This window comes from Balaenoptera ricei, chromosome 3 (genome assembly GCF_028023285.1).
Source record: "Balaenoptera ricei isolate mBalRic1 chromosome 3, mBalRic1.hap2, whole genome shotgun sequence".
NCBI lineage: Eukaryota > Metazoa > Chordata > Mammalia > Artiodactyla > Balaenopteridae > Balaenoptera > Balaenoptera ricei.
Window position 1 is genome coordinate 71,350,434 of NC_082641.1, and position 24,298 is coordinate 71,374,731.

General features: G+C 38.0%; 1 protein-coding gene across 14 annotated transcripts in view; it reads right to left on the reverse strand.

Moving 5' to 3' along the window:
* Positions 1-3,865: 3,865 nt before the first annotated feature.
* MEF2C (myocyte enhancer factor 2C) overlaps positions 3,866-24,298 on the reverse strand; it is a 166,110-nt gene continuing 145,677 nt past the window's right edge. For 11 of the 14 annotated variants that reach the window (XM_059916754.1, XM_059916740.1, XM_059916739.1 and 8 more), the window contains 4 exons: positions 17,457-17,629; positions 14,908-15,037; positions 14,164-14,299; positions 3,866-8,595 (listed from right to left, as the gene is read on the reverse strand). In XM_059916754.1, coding sequence (XP_059772737.1) covers positions 8,274-8,595; positions 14,164-14,299; positions 14,908-15,037; positions 17,457-17,629 — 761 coding nt within the window. In that variant the 3' untranslated portion in view covers positions 3,866-8,273. The remainder of the gene's footprint in view (positions 8,596-14,163; positions 14,300-14,907; positions 15,038-17,456; positions 17,630-24,298) is intronic. The other 3 variants (XM_059916750.1, XM_059916751.1, XM_059916752.1) reach the window with 1 other exon arrangement.

Here is a 24,298-nt window from a genome sequence, read left to right on the forward strand (position 1 = left end):
GACAAATGAAATGCTACTTAGCTTGTGAGGAGCAAAGCTGGTCTGATTCTCAACCAGGAGACTAGATGACCACTGGAAAAACTGCATCCAGTGTCACTGAGCAGGCAAAATAAGAAAATGAAATTCAACTCCATCACAGAGAAACTACTCAACATCCATTATAATGGGTCTTGCCCTCACTCATGCACCAGTTGCAATTTCTTTTTCCTCAGGTTGCCTGGCCATTGCAACCTCCAGGCCCTGGTGCTCTCTTTGTGGAGAGGAAGGTGGGGCAAGGGAACTGACTTGGACCTCGCATTTCTGGCTGTGGAGAGTTCGGGGAAAGTGCTTTCTTAACAACTTTGCTTAGTGCGGAATTGCCCCACTGGTAGTTCATGTTTCCTCCCTTTCAACCTGGCCCTTGTACCAGTTACCAGATTCAAAGGGGATTATCATCTCTATTTGGCCTAGAGCAGAGGTTGGCTTTTAGAGATGGGTGCTTTAGGGCTGGAGGTTCTTCCTCAAGTGGGAGCCGGTCAAGATTGGGGGTGTGACGGAGCTGATGATCTGGCAAGGTTGCTGCTAAAACCAGAAACCACGTTAGGGCCAGAAACTATGAACATTTTCCTACCTGTTTTCCTAACTATAACTCTCAGGCAAAAGCCCCCCAGGAAAGAGGCTGTACCTAGAAGAGGAGAGGTTAAAGGAATAGCCTCTTTTTGGGTGATTGGAGACATTTGCTCTCTGGAAATAGAGACAGTGGGAATTCAAGGGAGACACACAGTGGGGAAGTGAACTTGACTTTCCACTTTCATCACTGGATCTTGCTTAGAAGTCTGTCTGTAAGGAGAACGTGTAGGAAAAATGCCATAAAATATGGAAAAAGGACTTAGTTCACAAAATGAAAACTCAGATGCTCTGTTCTGGGTGGTTTGCCTTTATCAAATTCAATAACTCTATTTAATCCAGACTCCCAAACATCATTGAAATAAAATAACCACATCCAAATTGGACCTATGGAGCACAAAGTGTAATCCTCTAGGCTTTGGTTAGGATGGTTCATGTCTGTGCTCTGCTCCCTTAGGTCTCCCCGAGCCCATAAACATGTTCAATTTCTACCTGGCCTTTTAACAACCTTTCCCTTAATCCTTGACCCTGCTAGCCCCTCGTGCCCGCTCTCTTCTTTTAATCACAAACATTGTAAAAGATTAGTTCATACTCGCTGCCTGAAATTTCACAACATCTCTTAGACAGACTTCTGTGGTCTCTCCTCTCTCCCACACCATTTTATTGAACTAGTTCTCAGATATCACCCTTCTTTGATCTTCCCCCTCTGGAACCCCAGTAAAGCACTGCACACTGTTGAACGCTTCTTTTTTTCTTTTCCTTGAAACCTCTCCATGCCTTGACAGCACTCTTTGGTTTTCCTTCTGACTGCTCCTTCTTGACTTTGTCCTTTTCCCTCTGTAGGTCTCCCCTCTGCAACATTCCCTTCCAAGCGTACTTCTCCCCTCTCCCTTGCCCTTTCTTCCCCTTGACACGCTTTTCAAAGTCACGGCTCCTCCCTCTTAGTAACATCCAAAACTTTACCTTCAGATTAACTGGTATCCTGAGCTCAAGTCTCTATTTACAAAATTCTCATATTCTTCTTGGATATCACTCAAACTCCACAGGCTGAAAACTGGATTAATTACCTTCCTGACAAATCAGTGACCTCTCCATATCCAATTTGAACATTACTATGATCCTAATCATTTAAGCTTGAAACTATAAACAGTTCCTTATCTATCATCACTCCTACCATAAACCTAATCATTTGCTGTACTTTAACAATTCCATCTCTTGCAATCTTTCACTTATTCCTTCCTTAAACCCCAGACTTCTTAAATTGCAATTATATAATCAGACCCCAACCAACTCTTCCAGTCTTGTGTCTTACTGCTCCCCTTGGGAGCTTCCCGGCCTCTGTACACGGAGGGTAAGGAGAGACCAAAGAAAGAGGCAGACCACTCCAGATTGGTGGGCGGCAGGTTTAATAAGCAAGGAAACTTACACAGAAGGCTTGTCTTGAGTGGCTGCAATATAAGTGGATCTCTGCACCCGCTCACCAGAAACTTAAAAGTTTTGTTTCTTGGCCGAGCAGAGCAGCTTTCCGGATCTTAGTTCCCTGACCAGGGACTGAACCTGGGCCCACGGCAGTGAAAGCACCAAGTTCTGACCACTGGACCGCCAGGGAATTCCCTTAAAAGTTTATATAGAGGACTTAATGGGGGTTCAGTCATGTATACTGTCCAGATGATCTCAACACCACCTTGCTCTCTTGAGGCTGTGTTCTTGAAAACAGCTCCCACTGTGGGAACAGTGGGCAGAACGTACATTCCAAAGACGGGCGAGAGGGTGAGAGACCTCTGATTGCCCGAGTCCTCCTCTCCATGATCTCCTCCAACACCTACACATGCTATAGTTTAAACAGGGTGGGCCATCATTCCTGCAAATTTGTCTCTTGCTTTTCTATCTTTGTGCCTTGGTACCTACTATTTCCTCCTTGTAGGTTGCTCTCATCCAGGACTGGAGTTGTAATTTGCAGAGTTCACTGCAAAGTGAAAAATGTCCTTTTTTAAAGAGCAGGGAAAAAGTACCTCTAAAATTACTACAATTCAAGCCTTGCCACTTTTTTTTTCTGTTAATCACTTCTGTTCACATACATGATCTATTGTCCTAAATGACTTCACTTACAAAACACAAGCTCAAAGATTAGATTTTCAAGATGGTGACAACAGAACATGAAGCTAAGTGGAGGGCCACGTGTGACTGCAGAGGTCTTGCACCCACAAATCAGCCCTGTCCTCATCCACCTGGGCCTTTCTCCATCCTACCCACCTCCAAAGACAAGTCAAAGGCTGCTTCTGCTGGGCAGATTACGAAGTGCCCATTCTTGGGGCTTCAGCTCTGTTCCAAAGATGGCCAAAGTGGTTCCCTTCTAGCACTTTGCAGATGTCTCTGAAAACACATCCTATTTCCTATCAGCCTTTTAATCTCCTATTAGGTTATACATTTATTAATAGCAAGAGCGACATCTTGATTCATCCTAGAATCCACCATGAGATACGCATAATAATTGCTTAATAAATGTTTGCTGAAAATGGATAAAGAGAACAAAGAGAAAAGCACTGCTATTCTGAAGCCACATGCAGCGTTTCTGCAGGAGGCATTCTCTTTTTCATCAGAGCAGGAGTCACTGCTAATGCAAATGTCCAGTTCTCCAGTTGGCTGGCCAGGGTCTCCTTGTTTTCCTTTTCAGTTCCTAAATTAGTCTCTGTGTTGATCTTTCTAAGGACATTTCCTTTAGAAATTATATCAGTAATTAAATTTTGGTAATGGATATATTTTATAGTTTCTAAAAATGGATGAATTCACTAATTTCCTCAAATATTTAGATAGAAGCCTATGTTTTCAACCTCTTTTGGTTAACTAGACTATTCTGATGAAGAAAAAAGAAATGTCTGGAAGTGCTTTTTACACACTTTAGTTTAACAAATATTAAACATGGAGATACCTTGCACAATGAGTTTTGGAAAAGTCTGTGTAATTAAGCAAGTTATCAAAGATCTTCACGGAACTGCTTTGATAATGAAGTTGAGCCACTTGATAAGAATCTTGAACTTCCCACACTGGCTGGATACATATATCACCCCAAAAGCAGGGAAATAATTCACACTCTCCCTCCCCCCAAAACACAAATACCCCTCTTTTTGAGTATTTTGAGTTGAAAACTGAGAAAGCTCACTTGTGCTTGTGGGAGAAGCTGCTTTAAAAAAAACATGATAAAGTGGAATAAATTTAAACAGCAAAACATTAATTAAAAAAATGCACCACAGACACTGCATCACTAAGAAAGCCAGTAACTTTACTGAATTGTCTGCAAAATACAAATTATACCTTATTTCCAGCAGGAGAAACTTTTGAAAATTCCCCACTTTTATTCACTACAGACAGCTGAATTAAGTCCCTTGAGATACACAGATGTGGTTTAACTTAGTTATAACATCTTGTCATCTAGTGGCGACAAAGTCCAGCTTATGCCGCTGTGAGCCTCTATTTGAATATTTGTTGCAAATGCTTGTATGCCCTCATTTACAAGCTATTTTAATTACTGTCATTTAATGGAAACAAGTCCCCAGAAAAAGAAAAAGAAGAAAAATGATACAGCAAACCATCTGAAGCAATCCAAGTCCTATGCCTACAGTGACCCAGGGCTGCTTCGCTCCAAGAGAACACTGGTAATGCATTCAAACCACAACAGAATCCGCCTCTTAGCTGACCTCTCTGAATTAAACTGAGGTATGGATCAATTTGAGGTATGAACAGGGAAGGCAAAATGCAATACCCGATTATGAAAATAACCAAAATGGACAAATTTCATGTAGAAGATATGTGGCTTGGATTGCTCCACATCTTTGGTTAAAACGTATTAAGAAAAGCCTTTAATTACATCTTGTAGTCTGAAGCATTCTAACAGACACCAGTATTCCATCAATCTTCAAAAGATCTGTAGTGGCAGGAAATTAACGCCATATAAGTGATGACATCACAGCAGATGGCACAAACGGGAACAGATGAAGTACGCCATGCTTAGGCAACAGCATTTATTGAGGGTTCGAGTGGCTGCTTCTTCTTTAAAAAAAAAGAATTTTTTTTTTTTTTAAAGAAAGAAATACAAAGCATTTACTCTCTGGAGTAAAAAACAAAAACAAGGATAAAGGGGCAAAAAATGCTATCTCTAAGTTAGAAGATGGGTATGTAAGAAAAATAAATACATAAAAGTGTGAGAGGGCAGACATTTTTCTAAAAAGTGTATTGGAAAGTGTATTGGAATTTTTTAAAATTTTCACCTTAGTTAACCTTAAAATGATCTGAGGATGACAGGTATTTTTATATTCATCATTACAAAATGCTAAATTCCACCTTTGGGAAAAAATAAGCCATTTTACTAAAAAACACAATTTTAAAAAAGGTTGAAATGAACAGCCTTCCACGCACCAATGCATACAGGTTGTGCAGCTTGCGTATATTGCATCAGTTTTACCAGTATTTAAGCTTAATATTACCAAAACATCTTCTAAAATAGGATTAGATATAACAATACTTGTAAGCTGTGTAAAATGCCACTTATGGTTCTTTTACTTGCAATGAAGAATGTTGCCTAAAATGTTACTCTAGGATGGGTTATGTAAAATAACATTCCCTCAGGGCTCTGCCCTAAACTCCTGAATACAAAGGATTTACCATGATAAAAACCCAAAACCACACTAGCTTTGCAAATACAATAAATGGTAAATTACAGATAAGGTATAAGGGTAAAGATAGACAGCGATTGTTTACAGAAAGTGACTCATCACAATCAAAATTGTGCTTCTTCTCATTAAATCATCTTTAAAAAATTCTCAGATTATCCCTTTGCTATCTTGCCACCACTTTATATGAATTCAGTAGTGGGAACAAGCGATGACTGGCATCCATTTTCAAGTGATTCTGTTCTTTTCATGTTCTTATAAAACTATCGTCAGAACTGCTATAAATAGCCAAGGCTTCTGCTGGCACTTTAGCTTACTTTATCTTCAGCATTAGAAAATCACTTTTTCTTTCTTGCTGAGGCAAATTGCAGGTAAAAAATTAATATGGCTATTTTTTCGTATTTTCACATAATGACCCTTTCCCACCCACTGGTAAGTTATTGATAAAGTGTTTTGAAATGACAAAGAACATTTGTGACATTTGCATATTTTGTACACATCAAGTTATGAGGATGGGTTGTAAGAATGGGATCAAATTTATGGCGAGGAAAATGATTTTCTCAGTTTTTTTTCCCCCTATGTGTGAATGTGTGTGTGTGTGTGTGTGTGTGTGTGTGTGTTTTCAGGGATGATTTTCTGCTTTTCCTCTGCATAAATGTTTTTCTTTCATGTTCCATGGATACCTGGAGTAGTGGGATATATGAAATGATTGATTTTTTTTTGTTTGATTTAGTATACAAAACGTTAGTACAAGGCAGGCTAGCATCCTATATGGATACAACCAAAGGTGCATTGTGGTCTAATTGTGGATTTCAGATCAAGTTAAGAAAAATATAGCCTAGTTAGTAAGGTCTCTTGGCTTTTGCCACCCAGCGGCAGCCTTTTGCAATGGAAAACACATAGCAACTATGCAAGAAAAAGAAAACACTGGATAAGAAATGTCTTACACCTGATATAGCAGTGTCGCTCTTACTGTCTATCTTCTTTGCTGTGTATGTCAATGTGTATGACTGGAGATGAATCGACAGATCTTCACATTCCAAGAGAAAATCATTCCTAGACTGAAATCTCTTTTAAACAATATATATCAACTTTCTTTTATGGCACTCACTTTTTAAAGGGTCTGAAAATTAATCCCTTATAGACGAATATTAGACAAGAGTCATCATTATTTTTTGAAAATTAAAAAAAAAAGGGACATAGAGAGGTTCTTTAATGGGATTTCTTGAAATGGCTATTAAATCTCTTTATTGAAGAAAAAATAGATGACATACATGCTTTATGCAGAAGTGACATTTGGGGGTCCTGACACACCGGGATTGTTCAACAGTCCTATATTGCTGACAAGATTGTTAAGGGTCAGGTAAAATAATTAAAAACGGATGACGAAGCAACTATCCCTTTACCTGCTTCCTTCTTATCTAGCACCCAGTCTTTCACATTTTTCTTCTGTGGGAATTTATAACTCATGCATAGAGTAAACTCCATATCACTTGTTTCTAGGGCTATATTGGCAGGACATGTGCCCCGACACAGCTCTCTATTCTGGGCATATTTCTTAAAAGCGTTATCAAATTCTAGGCTGAAAACCAACCATATCATTTAGGATATGGGCAAGTTTAGGGTATGCACTTACTGAATTCCAAGATGCTTGGTGAAATGGTGAGATCAGAAAGGGGCCCTGCATTTGATAAAAATGCAAAAACAAAAACAAAAAAAACAGCATGAAAGAAACTAATTAGTATATACAATGGATGTCAGTTGACCCAATTGATTACTAATGGATTAAAAACAATTTAGGGTGTTGCAATGTGATATGTTCTAATCCCACAGGTTATCCTTTTGACAGCTGACCTTGAACTTATAAAATGTATGCAGAGTAAAAGAAAACAGAAAGAAAATAGTTACTCAAATGTGCAACTGCACAAATATACCCCCCTCCCGCTATTAAGATAACAAAACTTCTGCTATTACCATAATATTATATATATTAGAAAGCTATACACAAGCATGTTAATTTCACAGATTTTTTAAAAGATTCTTAATATTTTATATAATTAGAAATACACATTTCAAAAACAAAACTTCTACAAAGAGAAAACAGTTATCTTGGTTAGCAAAGCATGGAGTTCTTCATGGCTTAGGGTAGTGCTTTCTATACAAAAAGTCCTTTTTGGTTTTTTTACAGGACTGTTTAAAATATTAGCGAAGCTATCAAGGGGGAAAAAAACACATTTTGGCTTAAGTAAACTACAAAAAGCCACAAATGCTTTGCAAACTCTGTCTTACCTTTTATATGAAAATAAGCAAAATGTAATGTACATATTTTTATATTTTTATTTAATAAGAGATGCAGACCCAGATTTATTTATTTATTTAATTAAATACGTTAGCCCTCAAACTCCACATTTTTAAAAATAGGTATGGTCCTCTTTTAATGGTCGTCGATCCTTTCTCATGAGTGCCATACACCAAGGATGTGCCTGCAGGTTTGTGAGCGTTCTCGGGGTGGGTGTTAGGTGACCTGATGTGTTCCTAACATTTAACCGTGGCCACCCTTTGCCGGGTCTGTCCAAAACATCTATACACTTTTCTATATGTTGCATAACAGCTGCTCTCTCTTTCAGTAAAGATCTGCCGCTTTTGGCAAATGTTTCCTTTTGTCTATTTACATGTAAATAACGTTGAACCTGCAACATGACACTATCTATTGTAACATACATTTTGCAAAGGAGCACAACAGTGAAAAGAAGTTAGCCTTAAAATCTATTTTGTACAAGTGTTCTGTTGTACAACTCAAGTGCTAAGCTTATCTCAGCATTTCTGTTTATCTTTATACTGTATCACTGAGGCAATTTAAAAGTACTTTTACAAAACAGAGTACCTGACTTTTTTTTCCACACACAGCACATATAATGCATATCGACCCCCCTTCCCCATTAAGGTATAGCACACACACACACTGCAAGAAAAAAAAAAAACTATTAAGTAATAATCTGATCATGTTGCCCATCCTTCAGAGAGTCGCATGCGCTTGACTGAGGGACTTTCCCTTTCGTCCGGCGAAGGTCTGGTGAGTCCAATGGGGGAGTGGAATTCGTTCCGGTGATCCTCTCGGTCGCTGCCATCGTACGAACTGCTACAGCTGCTCAAGCTGTCAACAGGAGATCTCCCCGCCTCGTGGCGCGTGTGTTGTGGGTATCTCGAAGGGGTGGTGGTACGGTCTCTAGGAGGAGAAACAGGTTCTGACTTGATGTTGAGGCTTTGAGTAGAAGGCAGGGAGAGATTTGAACTCTGAGATAAATGAGTGCTAGTGCAAGCTCTGTAGGAGGAAAGGAAACCCAGTTACAGATGGAGGAGGCCTGGAGCCCCCAGGAACTCACAATTACATAAAACATCAGCTTAAAGATTTGCATCGACACCAGAGCATGCCCAGAGGGAGGAGAGCGTGCTTGAAAGCACCTGGGGGCATCGCCTTCTTAGAGCAATCGGGATGCTTTTGTTGATTTGCCCCGTAATAATTCCAGCATTCAACTAGTCCAGGCCTCATGAATCATACCCCTACTCTCTCACAGCCTCCCTAAATGTCCGGGTTACCGGTTCAGGAAGGTTTTAACAAGACACGCTGGAAAAAGCATTTTCTATGTCCACGGAATTTCTCCCTAGACTAGTTCCAAAATGTAATCCAAGACCTAACAATACAGGGCTTAGGTTCTGAATTAGACTTCTTTGATTTACTAATGCCTGTGTTTGAAAATTATTGCAGAGAGCTTATTATGGATATAAATGTTTCCCTCAATTTAATATGCACATTAAGTTGCATAGTCTTCAGAGAAAGTGAAGAGAGTTCAAATTTCAAATAAATAGAATCCATAAAATGCTACCTATAACCGTTTCTGGTGAAAAGCTTGGGATGGGGAAAGACGGGGAAGGAAATTTTAAGTACTGGCTTAAAGACACTTAAGACTTCCTATCCCACTAAAACTGAGAAAGAATTTGACTTTCTTCATCCTTTCTCAGTTACATGGGATGAAAACACTGTTTTTTCCCCCACAATTACCTCAATATTATTATTGCTAGTCTCTCCCTGCTGGGATACTAAGACCACTCCTCTAATTCATCATTGTCATTAGTTGATGACTCTGGATTTGCCTAAGGAAAGGTTGTTGTAAAAAAGGATCTAGTGTGATTTTACTGGGTTTATAACCCTTAATCCTCATTTATTCCAGGAGAGCGTAACTTGCCCTTCTTCCAAGGTGTGGGAGAATTTAGATACTTGTAAGTTCTGGAGGGAAAAGCATCAAGCTCTTAGGTGTAGACTAGCAATCACAATGACTTTGATCAGGATAAACCATAGTAATATTGCTGACATCAATTTTAAGATGCTTGTACTGTTCTTACATTCTGAGTGCACTGACATCCACGGCTAGAGTCAGTGTTATTTGTCCATATTGTCAAGAGGGAACAGAAATCTCTTTTACTGAGGAGAGTCACAGTAAAGAATCATCCATACAGACACACCCATTTTAAACAGGAAAGCAAACCCACCTACTCATGTATGTGATTATGTTACTTTCCAATGGAGAGAATTAGATGGTATTAAAAATGTCACTATAAGCAGTGAGAAAATGGGCATATATTTCAGAGGAAAAAGTGGAGTAACTTAGGGCTGGGCTTTTGGAAGATGCAATTCAGGTTCAAGATATATAGAGATAACAAAATTAGAAATGAGTTTATCTCTGAGTGATGTTTTATACAAAAGCACCACCTACTGGCAAAGGATTACTTTCCTTCTCTTATTAATAGATGAGCTAATGTCGAGAATAACATAAGGGAGAATTGTTTGTTTCCCTAATAAGGCTTTCTTTCTCTCTCTTTTATGAGCTTACAGAATCAAAGCTGTCTTAGCATTTATATCAAGATACTACACATTGAGTGTATATAATTTTCAATCACCTGTTTATACTTTTATTTATTTCTTGTTTTTATTTTACATTGTATATTAGTACACTAATATTCTAAGACTTTTAATTAAATAATCTTTAAATCAAAAAGATATTGAAACGAGGAGGGGAACACCTGTATTTCAAAAGGATCCATAATGGTGGACTATTTTATCTTGGTTCAGAGTTACTTAATGATTCATTTTGATGTCACAGGAAATCATCTTTTGATTTCTGGAAGAAAGAATTTTCCTGGCTCTGGATAAGGAAGACTATTTCACTAAAATTTAATTAAATGCTTCTACTATGAATCACACAACTGTTTAATAATGAATGTCAATTAGGGGTCTGAAAATAAAGTGGCATATCAATAAATACTTTTGCCTGCCCTTTGACATTTAGATTCAGAGGCAGGGTGACATGGAAAATTAGAAAAAAAAAATTTGGTGAGTTGAACCAGTATAAGCAGTTAATCTGGATAAACTGAGCAAAAAAATAATATAATCAAAATGCTGTTTCTTTAATATAGCTTTTGGAAGTTGCTTTTTCTACTTATTCACTCCATTTCCCAAAGTCAGCTGGCTTGTATAGATTTTGCTATATCTCTTCCCCACAAAAGATACAACACTGTTTATCCTTTCCTACAAACAAATAGGCTAGTCCCTAAGATAAGATAAACTTAGTTGGTGGCATTTCATTTGACAGTGAAAGCGTTTATGAAGCATTCTGAGTAGTTCTGGGGACACTAAATCCACAGTAATGCATTGTAAGTGATATCTTAGATTCAGCTTCATTATACTGTGCTATGGGATTCAAAACAGAATGAAGTTTAATTGGCTAGTCTCCATGATCAAAGAAGTATGTTCTTGAAAAAGCAGCATTAACAGCACTTTGCTGTATATATACTAGATTCAGATATAAGCATGTTGGTCTACTTGTTCTTGAGAACAAAATTTTTACAGACACAGATAATTGTGAGATACTTCCTATGTGTAGGTGATGAGGAGGTGGATGGGGAGACAGAAGCCAGATATGCACGTTCCCATATCCAGTCCTGCTGCAAGCTCCCAGCTACTACAAATGCCTTCCTTCCAGCTGGGGAAACACCGACCTTCCCCATATTGTTGAGAAATGAAACATGACTGGATAGCTTTATTCAAATTTCTTACTGCCCCCGCCTGGAAATTAGACTATCAAACTATATGTAACCTAACCTTTTAAAAATCATCTTTACTTAAAGTCATCTCTCAGTATGTACTGAATACCCACATCAACAAGGATGATGATGGAAACGCTTCTAGAAAATAGGTTGTCTTTTTTTTAGGTGGTAGGAGAAAAATACCAAAAAATTTGAGGGTCATTTTCTCAAATATTAGTATTCGAATGACTTTTGCTAACTCTTGATGGCAAGTTCCTTCTGCCAGTCTGCTCTGCCCCCTACATAGGTCAGTTTATGCTGTTCGTCTAACTTGCTTAGATAAAATCAGATACTAGATAGTGCTAACAGTATAGCTTTAAGGACTTAAAGGTATTTCTATGAACAAAATATGAAGAGCTCTTTCATACTTCTTTAATTTTGAGAAAGAATTGTGGCACCCCTCTTGGGCTGCGAGGAATTTCTACTTAGGTGAGCTGAAAGATATTTTACTCTTGCTTTGAACATTGTATCTATCCGAAAGAATGTGAATCCACCACACAAGCATTTGGGACTACTTTGGCCTGGAAAAATATCAGTTTTTAAAAACTGATTTACATTGTAAGGAATAAAGGTAGCTCATATAATTTATTTTACATAAATGTTACAACTTGGGATTTTCTTTTTATTTTTAAGATTTAATTGTGTGAGCATAGGCTAGCTCATTTGAAGGAATCTCCTTATGAAAACTACTGCGTGTGTGTGTGTGTGTGTGTGTGTGTGTGTGAGAGAGAGAGACAGAGAGACAAAGAGAGAAAGAGAGAGAGAGAGAGGAAGGAAGGAAGGAAGGAAGGAGGGAAGGAAGGAAGGAAGGAAGGAAGGAGGGAAAGAAGGAAGGCAGGCAGGCGGGCTAAAATTAGAATGCCTGGAAGGGGTATCTATTTGAGGGATAAGGGAAGTGATTAAGTGCAATAAAAACACATAGACTAAACTCAGAGTCAACTCATGCACCATGAGAATTGGTGCTGAAAGAAACTGGAATTAAACAAAATGCTTCATCCTTGGCTGTTGTAATTCAGTTCCTCTCTAGTCCAGGGCTGTCACTTCTTTCTCATTTACTGAAGCCTCTATTAAAGGCAGCAGAGAATTTCGTTCTTCCCATGTAATAGAAGAGAATTTAAAAATTGTAGTGTAGTTAAAATACGTAAATACATGTGTTTTCTATGTAAAAATGCAAATTATCGGGTGTTACTGAAAGGAAAGCCATAGTCGGAGAAAATAATATGGCTTTTGACATTAATAATTTCTAAGGAAAGTCAGTCCTATAATGGATGAATTTTGTGAAAAATGAGAAGTAAACAGCTACCTTTATTTTTGACAAGAAGCACGAACAGTGGATTCACTGCCGAACCACAGAAGTACAATGCCACGTGTATGTATTTTAAGATTGCCTGGTTGATACGATGTACTTAGTGATAACTGCCTGAAAAAGTTATTGCCATAAATGTCTATTTGGATAGTTAACATTTCTGGGAAAATTTAAATGTTATTCTGAAAAGAGACATTCTGTTGCTGTTCAATATATAACATATCTTCAAAGTTAATCTTTCAAGAAAGCAGAGCAACAGTGTCAAGTGAATTTATTTTATTTTTTACATGAGAGCTTAGAGTTTCAACAATAGTGATTAGTGAGTAAAATGCATATAAGCAAATAGTAAATGGGTGAAGACTCCACAACCAGAGCAGTAATCTATGTGAAATCAATTCCACATGAAAGCTAGTGGGGCTAGAGCGGAGTAAGAGAGAAGTTGTGATATCAATCAGTGATTTTTATTCTAATCAGAGTTTTATTCTCATTGTCTCCTTAGAATATGAACATAGAACTAGCTAACTATTTTAACCAACATCTCAGCAGAAAAGTAAAAGTGGGGTAGGCATACCCCACTCTTCTAAAATATAAATATAAAAATATAAAAACGGTTTATCTTTAAGTATTTTATATCTTCCTAGTAATTTCTTTTGACGATTAATTGAAGTGTTGGAGTTATTAAACTGAAAGTCATGTCTTTGGTTCATGTTTTAAACTTAAAAAAGGTTTTACAAGTAGTATTATTTGTGAATTCCGGGCCTTTTAAGATTTGAACTTTCCTATTGATAAATGACAGGAGTTATTTCTATAATAAAGACGTATCTCAAAAGTACCACAAGGGGGCAGAAATAGACATCTTCTGACTTCAGAAAACAACAAAAATTATTTTTATACCCAAATTTAGATAATTAGTGTATGTATGTACATATACATATATTTACATTCATACATGTATGAATATACAACTATATTATGAGTACATTATAAATATATGAAGTTTGTATATCAGTGGAATAGCTGACCCTCTGGGCATTAGGCTATGTTCATTACATTAGGCATGAACTATGTGGTTTATGCTAAGTGAAAAGGATTCTCAAATATCTCAAAAATTTAAAAAACTAATAACTATAAATGTCTTCTTATGTCCCACATGAACTATGTGGAAACCTAACTGAAGAAAAACTTATCATTGACAGAAGTGGAAACAAATATAGCCTAAAACAACTGGGAAATAACATACCCTATTATCACAGAGCTCCCCCTCCTCATAAAGAAGAAGGAAAGTAATATTTAAGCTACCTGAAAGGTATTAAACTTTCCGATTTTGATAAAGTAGAATTTTACATCCTCTAAAGGGACATTAGAGCACACAGTTAGAGACTGCCATTTGTCATTTACCAATGCATTCTAAAAGTGTATTATGAAAGAAGTAATATTGCTTACCCCAGTTGACTGAGGGCGGATGGCGGCATATTATGTAGGTGTTGTTGTTGCCAGCCAGTTACCGAGCCAAGATGAAGAGCGCTGGCGGTGTTAAACCCAGACAGGGAAGACAGGTCTGCGCTACTCAGAGAGTACTCTAGAGAAGAGAATAAGAGAGTCAGGGAAAATATTCAATTTGGAAATTATCAAATGGTGAATAGAATCATCATTTTCAATTTTTAAAATATTCTATTAGTATTATTTAAAGATTGTTATACTTTTTTTTTTATTTGCGGAAGGGAGGGAGATAAAACATTAGGGACAATTTTAATTTAAAAGAGATATACTATATACCAAATATTAAGTATTCCGTGAAAACTTCAATGTAATACAGCCTGCAATTCTAGTTTATTAGAACTACAATCTGGTATCACAAGTAGGTACATAGTATTTGATGACCTAGAAATGTTTTTTGAACAACCTTGAGAAAGTGAGCTTTCTATTACATCACAGAAACAATAGCTCATTTTCCTGAAATTGTTCTTATATATTGAATTCAGGTTGGGTTAATAAAACTTTTGCTCACTAAGAAAGAAACATGTGGATATTCACTTTGTCTTAGTAATGAATAGGTAATGGTATAGTCCTCTGGACACCACAGGTATTAAATAAAGCTTCCTAGCAGACTAAAGAGTAATATCTTTTTCGTCTTGCTTTTTAATAAAAAGTATTTAATGTATTATTTGAACATGGCAAACTACTCACCGTTACCATATGTTGTTGAAATGGCTGATGGATATCCTCCCATCCCTTGTCCTGGTAAAGTAGGAGTTGCTACGGAAACCACTGGGGTAGCCAATGACTGAGCAGACTGGGAGTTATTTATCCTTTGATTCTTTTAAAGTAAATAAAAAGATATTACTTATAGAATTTTTTAAGAGTTAAAAATACTAGATTTCAGTATTAGTGTTGCACATAAAGAGAACTTGGTACAAATTTCATGAAATTAATCATTTAACATGTGTCTCTATGAACTCTGCCAACCCTATCATTTACAATCCTTCAAGAGACCAGTTGTTGCCATAGTAACCCATTACATCAGTATCTCCTAGGCAACTGAACTAGTAACAAGTACCATAGCTTTATTATGGGTAAAAACAGACTATGTTGAAAACTGATGAAATATGTATACTGTACTTCTATTGTTTCAGTTTTTATTCAAATGCAAATTAAAAAAAATTAAAATCAACCATGGTGGTTTTTATGCTCAGTTCTATACACACCAGAGCAGATGGGTAGAGGGTTCATGCTATATTTTGACCAGCAGGTGGTGCTCTGGCCACTTTTTTTCAGATTCTTCTAACCTTCCCTCAAACTAGATGGCAAAGCAGCTAACGTATATATTTAATTCCTTAGAGCAAGGAGATTAAAAATTCATATAAATTTAAATATCTTGAGAATTTTATTCTTAGAAAAATAAGCATATTCATGGTTTTAAATAACTAAGGATATTTTTGTTTGTTACAATTTTACTATAAATTAAATCCTAAAATAAACTGAAAACATGGCCTTTACTTACAGAGGTTGACACAGAAAAATAGATAACCTGATATCTCACCTATGAGTGATACTTGAAATGAATGGCATTTAAATATAATCAATATTGACACACACTAACTCCTGACATCTTTCCATTTTACTACTGCTACCCCTCCACCTAACAAGTCACTTTGGGTTTCTCCTTGCACGTGCCAAGCACCCTCACCACTTACCAAAAGCAGGTCGACATCCTCAGACTGAGAGCATGCGGAAGGAGTTTTATTAATTAGTGTCTGTAAATATTTATAATTGGGCAAAATCTTTTCAACAAAAGGAGAAGCATCTTCCGATAGACACAACAGTTTAAACAGTTTTAAAACTCAGACTCTAAAGATAACTCCTTACAAAGACATTCTTTGTTTTCTTTAATGAGCTGTTTGTCTCAAACATGAAGACAATCTATCCAGTTTTCAGCACAGGTCAGTGTCTCAACGTTCATTATTTCACCACCACATTTTAAGGGAAAAAAAAAAAAAAAAAAGATTGTACTTTGAAACCCCACTTGCTGGAGGAGGGGGGAAACCGCACCTGGCTGCCAGTGAGAGACCTGACGGATGGCTCACCAGAAACCCTGCGGAAAGCCTCAGTTTTAAGGGACTTGGAATAAGTCTGCTGATAGAGACAGCCTGCCATGCATGGCCCACACGGCTTGGCTGTGGCCCCGTGGGAGGTTTTATTTATCCAGCCTTTTCCGAAGGGAATGTTGCACATCATGTGAATTTTGGGGGGTTGATATTCAAAATTAATCTGCACTGTGCCATAATAAACTAATCAGCTTGCAGGACTGTTTTACCCTGAAGCTTGCCACAGAGCAGAGAAAGAAAAAAAAAAAAACGTGTTTGCAGAATGATCTAAATCTGTCTACTGAATCTTGGTTTTAAATGTTCTCGCTCTTAAGCAAAGCTAATTTGGAGAACACGGATGTAAGTCTCTTTGTTGCTGAATGTGGTCTCACAATATTATCTTCACCTTAGTCCTGCAGACCCAGGAGAAAGAAAAATGATAGCTTCCAGGGATATTATTTATATTTCATATTTATTTATTCTTATAAGTGCCACAACTTTTTTTTGATGTAAAATAAAAATATAACCTTTGTTCTCAAAACGCCTAGAATTTTAAGACAATTTGTTTTTGAGAGGTAACTATTGGCATAAAATGCATATTTGGAAAGATGAATTGAGGCAGTGCATAGGCATGTGATGCATTAAACATTATCATTGCAATATACCTAAGAAAAGAATTGCTAATTAACGGGAGAAAGTTCATTTAGGAATTCTGAGAAAGATTTTTCATTGTCAGTACCTTAAGGACATACTTATTTAGTTCAATACTGTAAAAATCTGTTATGAAATACCTCATTCTGTGAGTGTGGTTCTACCATTGGTCAAATCAAATCATATGTCCCATTAGCAGAGTACTAGGTAATGATTTTTTTCTAATTATAAATTGAAGGCCTTAAAAGGAAATGTTTTCTCTGCCCCAGAACACCAGCCCTATACTGGAGTTTTTTGGATGTTGGTTCTTTTTTTCCACGGAAAAGGGAAAATGCACACTAGTTACCAGAAATAATAGCTAAATCCAACAGGGCCCCAGCAACAGCACTGACGTGTTAATTTTCTGGGAGCATGTGAGTAATTCATAAAGTTAGACAAATACACAAATAGCAAAACATATACAAAACATCAACATTTATTTAAAATGTAATTTCACATTACCACTGATGGCATCGTGTTCTTGCTGCCTGGTGGAATAAGAACTCGGAGATCTGGTTTACGGTTATTCATCCCTAAATTCATGGGGGGAGGAGATTTTGCTTGCATATTCTTGTTCAAGTTACCAGGTGAGACCAGCAGACCTGGTGAGTTTCGGGGATTGCCATACCCGTTCCCTGTTAACACAAAACAATGAGAGCACTGAGGAAAAAAGAAAATCTAGACTCAAAAAATGTTTCTAGAGAATACACTACATGAGATTAAGAATAAAGGATTAACAGGGTGAGCCAATAACGTACATTGAAAGTTCACAGGATGACTGACAGCCTCCACATCAGTAACCCAATCCGTTATTTAACATTCCTCTGAAGGAAGATTAAAAACTCTTAATGAGAAGAGACCTAATAGATAGCAACTTGCCCAGAAACCAGCATATACTTTTTTTCTATTAAAAAAATTTTGGGAAGAAAGTCAAGACAGTCAGTCGTTCAGGGTCTAAGAAAAGCACTGAATTGGTCCTGCACTTTAATTGACTAGCTCAGCGGAGGCCTGGCCGGCATGACTCACTCTTTCGGTTCAACGATTTGGCTTTTATTTTGTGTATCTGTGTGTCCTTACGTGAACAAAGGGCAAACCAGCAAGACTATAATTTCTAGGACATGCAGGAGGGGGTAGCAGCCTCTCACACGCTTTGCTATTCAGTCCCCCTTGTCTTTGAGCGATTTCCCCCTATGGCTTTCTTCCATCTGGTTTGCTCTCCTCACTAAGCTCAGTGTACGAACCTGAAGCCCTGCTTTCTTGCTCACACAGAACTTCAGAAAGCAGGACTCCTTCTCAGGAGCTGAAATGAGGGGATGGTGCCTCCACTAAAGTGCTGGTGCACAGGGCACAGGCGTAGCCATCGAGTGGGAACCGTCCTGAAAGGGTTTTTTCTTTGGTCTCCGATGCTTAGCCCTCCACTAACAGATAAATGGCTCTCTGAAGGCGTCCATTTCTCATAATTCAAAATATACTGTCCCGTGACAGGCAGAGCTGCAGAGGGACAACCTGAGCTGAACCAGAAAGTCCCCTGCTGGCTTCCTCTACCATCTCTGACTGGAGAATAACAGAAACCACCTAGGTGATTCAACAACCCGTGCTGGAAACCTAGGCAGTTGTTTTCTAAAGCTCTCTAAAGGAGACAGTCAAACCTCGTTGTTACTGTCATCATTATCATTATTGTAAAACACAAGTATCTATTACCCCAGGACGAATGATACTGTGTGCTACCCAGTGGGGATGCAGAGACAAGCCCCCGGTCCTCAAAGGCCCTGCAGTTCCTTTGTGGCAATCCAATACAGACACGCGTGAAACGTACGCACCAAGACAAGGCAGCCTGGGGTGAGGTGCCACAGAGCAATACAGATTAAGTGCTATTGGGTTCCCAGGAGGGAACAGATTATCCAAACAAGATTCATGGAAGAGGCAAGAACTGATGTGAGTCTTGAAAAAAGAGAGGAGACAGTAAGATCTCTGGGCTTGTGACCGGGCACTGGGAAAGGTCCAAGGTGGCAATGAAAAGAGGATGGTCAGGGACACTGTGAGCTTCCTGGTGAGAAGGGAACCCATGGAAAGAGGGGAGTGTCAGAGACCCTGAAGGAATATGGAGGGTTGGCCTGTGGAACCCACAGAAGTTTAGCCTGTGAATTCCAGGCTAACATGCCTTGGGTTTAAATGGTGGAAATGCAGACCCCTGAAGGTTGCAGAGCAGAGGTAACACAGGCCTTTAAGTGGACAGAGAGATCTACTGGTATTGGGATATTCTGTCATTAGGAAGGCCTGATAGTGTGATCCAGTCTGGAAACTTCTATGATGACCTGAGCTATGATGAGGAATTGGGAAGGCAAAGCCCAGGTATATTTCAGGAGATATTTATGGGCACATCTTTTGAATTAGAATCTATTTGAGGCACATCATGTAGAGCACACTGGTTCTTCATACCCCATTCATTTACTTGTCTCATTTTATGCATGAATAAACGGGCTGAATATATAACAAATAACTACAAGATTAAATCTGTCAATTGGATTATGCATAAAATTCTCCACTTTACAGGAAGAAAAAACCCACAAAATAAAACAAACAACCCCTCGCCCAAAGCGTGTCAAGTATAAAGTAGTTGCTTAAGAAGTGTTGGCTGAATTTGTATGTAAATTACTCTTCTATAATAAAACTTCAAGAAAATTAGCTAAATTCTCTAAAGCCAGCTAAATATGTCAAAAGCCCAAAACATTATTTTACAGTTAATTTGGATTGTTTTCTGTGGCAAAAGTTATTATATGAAACAAATGCAATTTACCTTTTTCCACTAGGAGAAATACAAAGGATATGTTCACTTAGAAAAATGCTTGATCAAATGGAATGCTCACAGGAGTCTTATATTTAAGGTGTCTTACTGAATCATTATCGTGACTATGCTAGGGCTTTAGTTTTAATTAATAGATTCCACTGGATAAAAAGGGAGCGAGAAAACCAAGACAAAGTTTGCTCTCTACTTTCCTGTCAGCTGAAGCTCAGACTGACAGACACCCTGAATGCCTATGTCACTTATCTATTAAGCCTGTGTGAGATCTGGTTTAAATAAACAATCAAATGGAAAATTAGCTGGGTAATTTCAAAAGAAAGGGGGGAAAAAAGTCAGTTAAGCAGTGCAATGAAGCTTGAACAGATCTGAAGAAACTAAAACCCCGGCGTCGTAGATGCCGATACTGGTTTGCATGGAGGAGTTATTTTGCTAAAAGGAAGTAAAACCGCTTTATGAAATGTGTTGTCCTGTGATATGACGAGCACTGGGCCAGTGTGCGAAAATGGAAATGCTGCACGGAGGCTCTGAGAAAAGCTCTTTTTTTTTTTAAATTAAAAAAAAACAAACATCTTCTACAGTAAACGCTGAGAAATTCCAACAAAGCCTACCCCTTTTTGCCCACATTTTAAACAATGATTTGGGGCAGCGGTAGGGGGAAAAAAAAAGCAAACATATATTATAGTTTTTCACCCAATAGATGCCTCAAAACTTAAAAAACTGATTTGAAAAGCATTCTATTTTTCCCCTTGGAATATTTCCTGTTGTTTGGAAATTATGCCATTTTAGAAGATTAGTCACATATTTTAAGGTGTTTACATATTGAAGGTAAAATATTTTGAACCACGATGACACTTCTTAGATTCATATTTTTAGAGCATAAAGTTATTTTTGAGAACAAATAAATTCTGCCTTTTACCGGTGAGTTTCTGCTGTTTTTAGCATATTGTGCCAGCTAGCATTTTGGAGCCGTATAATAACCATTTCTGTTTCCAGCCACCAAGTTGTTATTCTTTTGGCATAATATAGATTCAGGAATGTGAGGCTGTGGATCCTAAACCAGTGATATAGAAACCTATCATTTGAAAATCAATGATGAATACATTCGTGTGGTTTACTGCTAAGAAGAGCCTGCATTTAAACCGGCTCGGAAGCCGCGGCCTGCTCCCCGCTCAGGACGCTTTGGCCTTGGTTGAGGCTGCTGTCCTACCTTAAGATGAGTTCGCCCAAAAGAACAGCGTCTTTCAAAGTCAGGGGTCGGGGGGTGGGAACCGCCACCCTTCAATAACCTTCTGAGATACAGATTCCACCTTTCTTCATGTTTTAAAATTACCCTCCGCCTGGGACAATTATCAATTTGGATGTGACTGCATGCAGATGTCACATTCCCCTGACCACTTAAAAGCCCCAAAATTATAAAGCATGAGTGAATGGATTTCCTGATTATAGATTATAAGAAAACGAAGAACAGACCAACTTTAGAGTTCGTTTGTTTTATCGTTTCGTTTGATTAAAAATATTGTTTCACATAAAACAATTTAAGCATTCACGATATAATTTGCATAAAGGATAATAGAATCTACCTCTCTTGGTTACAAGTTTCTAAACACTCATATTAAAACTAGTGTAAATACACAAAACTTCAAATGTGGTGTTAGGAGAAAAAAATTTTTTTCTTTCCAGTTAACTTGAAAACACTTGCTGCTTTTTCTTTTTTTTTTTTTTAAATTGACTCCTATTTTAAGAAGTTGTAAATTCAAAGAACATATTCCTGGCTTAAGATGTTGTGAGGAGGACATTTTGCCTTGTCTCACAGAGCTCAATTGAGTATGTAGCTCTCTTTGAGCCCGAAGTTCTGAAACTTTCTCTTATTTAGATGTTTAGACATTATGAGTCTTTTCATGTCACTTTTTTTTTTTTCTCTCCTGGACTTTCAATTATAAATACAAGAATATAAATCTAATAAGCACAAAACAGAAACTAGTCCTCATGGACCAAGGCTAATTTTTTCATTGGCACAATCTGTTTTTGTAGTCTCTCAAGTCGTCATCTTTGACTATTCATTCCCACTTCCTCTTCCAACTCCATATCCAATTAGTTACCAAATCTTGCTAGCTTTTCTTCAAAAATGTCTCTCTCCATTTCCATTGCCACCATCCTAATTTAGGCTTTTGCTGCCATTTGACTAGGTCTTGCCATAACCCCCCGTTTGGGTTCCTGGTCTCTAGTTGAAGGGTTCTTCACCAGGCCTTAAGATGGGCTGCAGGAAGATTGTGAGCTCCTTGAAGCTGTATGCAAATTTTTGTGCATATGTGTTATAATAAACCTAATGTACACGCCCAAGATTTTCTTTAAAAATCTTTCTCAAGTGTTGCTTCTCTCATGTTCCTTTTTCAGATCATACTTAACACTAGTGGGTCAGTGCCCTGGCTTGGCTCTCCAAACTGTGCATAGTTTGACCCACTCTGTCTATCTAACCTAATTTCCAGTGGCCACGGCCAAGCTCACCATCCTCTGAATAAGCCTGAGTCTTTGCTCTAGCAGTTCAATAACTGGCAGTGTTTGATTTCCTGTTTAATTCAAATTCATTTTTAAGGATTGGCAAAGGCCCAGTGCTTTCATGATACCTTTCAGTCAACCTCAGCCCACCTTGAACTCGCTCTCCTCCAAAATCCTGCATAATTAGAGGCTAATACTACACAGAGCACTAGTCCATTAAGGGTTTCAAATGCTCACAAAACACATATGCAGATTATGCTGGAAAAATTAGAATTATTCAGGAACGGGACTAAAAGTCAAGTTACGGAGGGAATGTGGGATGAGAACTGAAAGCATAATGTGTAACTTGCTAATTTCAAACATCAAGGGTCTCTCCTCTTTATGCTACTTGAGAACATTTTCTATTTCAGATAATGATTACACACTGATGACCAAGTACACCACTGAGACAAACTGTTTATCAACCATATAATATAAAAGTCAGAAAATCATGCAACTGCCCACCTACTAAATTTGTTAATAGAGACTTAATTAAAGCTTCTTTTTCATCTACTGCACCTGTTAATCATTTCAAAGCACATTACCTTAGCTAACTGCAAGCAGTAGACTCAAAGTAGAAATTTTCCCTAATGAAAAAAAACTCTGAGATGCTGGATCTTTTCTTCTACACTGTCAAGTGTTTACTGCCATAGGTTGTCTCTATATCAAGATGAATTTCAATAATAATTTACTCATACAGAACTTTCTACCAAAAGACGGGCTGCATGATATCCTAGGAAAAAGAATGGTAGAAGGGTGGCAATTAAAAGAGTGCACAGGATTTTATTAGGTGGTTCAGAGACAGACTTCCTGGAGAGAGGGAATTCATGACAGATCTCAGAGTCACGACTGTGTTTGAGAAGGATGAGTATTCCTATGAAGGTGAAATATAGATCATTTCAGAGGATGCAGTTTTCAGAAGTTGAAAAAGTAGGCTAGGCTAACACAAGCCTCTCAGATCATGTTAACTTTCTACTGTAGACTTTATAATAAACTTTTACTAAACTTTATACCATAGAAAATGAACAGCCAAAGTTGTTTGTGAGTAGGAAGTGGCATCGTTAGCTGTGTATTGGGAAAATAGCAATAGTGGCAGTGGAAAGGATACATTACAGAGTTAGACGGTTATAAGGAAGCTAGTTAGGACACATCTGCCAGGGAACACATGAGGAATGAGGTCTGAATGAGGCAGCAGAGTTGGGAAGATTTACAAGGCAGATGGGCATCGAGGACAAAGGAGGATTAAGTAGATAAATCCAGTTCCTAGTCATGAGGTCTCCATTAGAGTTCCTTCAACTATACTGAGCCTTGGTTTTCACACGCTAAGTAATGATTTCATTAGTGTGAGAGAAGCATAAAAGTCATCTGAATCAGAGACTCCCACCTACTCTCCCAAGGCAGCTCACCAACACGAACATGCAATATTAACAACAGCAAGCATTTTATATAGTACTAATTACCAATAGTATTAACAACATCAAGCATGCATCTTAAGTGCCCAGAACAGTACAGGCACCTATGCAATGTTTTGTTATTATACCTGGATATAAAACACCTTTAATCCTCAAAACAACAACCCTGTGAGGTGCTAAGAGTATCCCTGCGTTACATAAAGAGAAAACTGAAGAACAGAGAGGTCCAGTAACTTGCCCAATGTCAAACAGCTATCAGCTGGCTGAGCCATGGTTTGAACCCAGCAGTGTGTCCAGAGTCCGTGCTCTGAAGCACAACACGGCCCTGCTCCTGGGAACTGGTCATACTCTGAGATTTTGAAAACCCTTCTCTGTCAAACCTCATCCAAAAATTACAGGAACACAAAGGAAGAAAGGAAACAAAGGGTGAGACCAGGGACATGAGACTCAAAGGGCCTCCTAAGTCAGCAGTGATGTGGAACGTGGTCAACCTGGGCGTCAAAAATAGCAATTCTGGTTCAAAAGACACTGGACTTACATAAGGGGCACAGAAT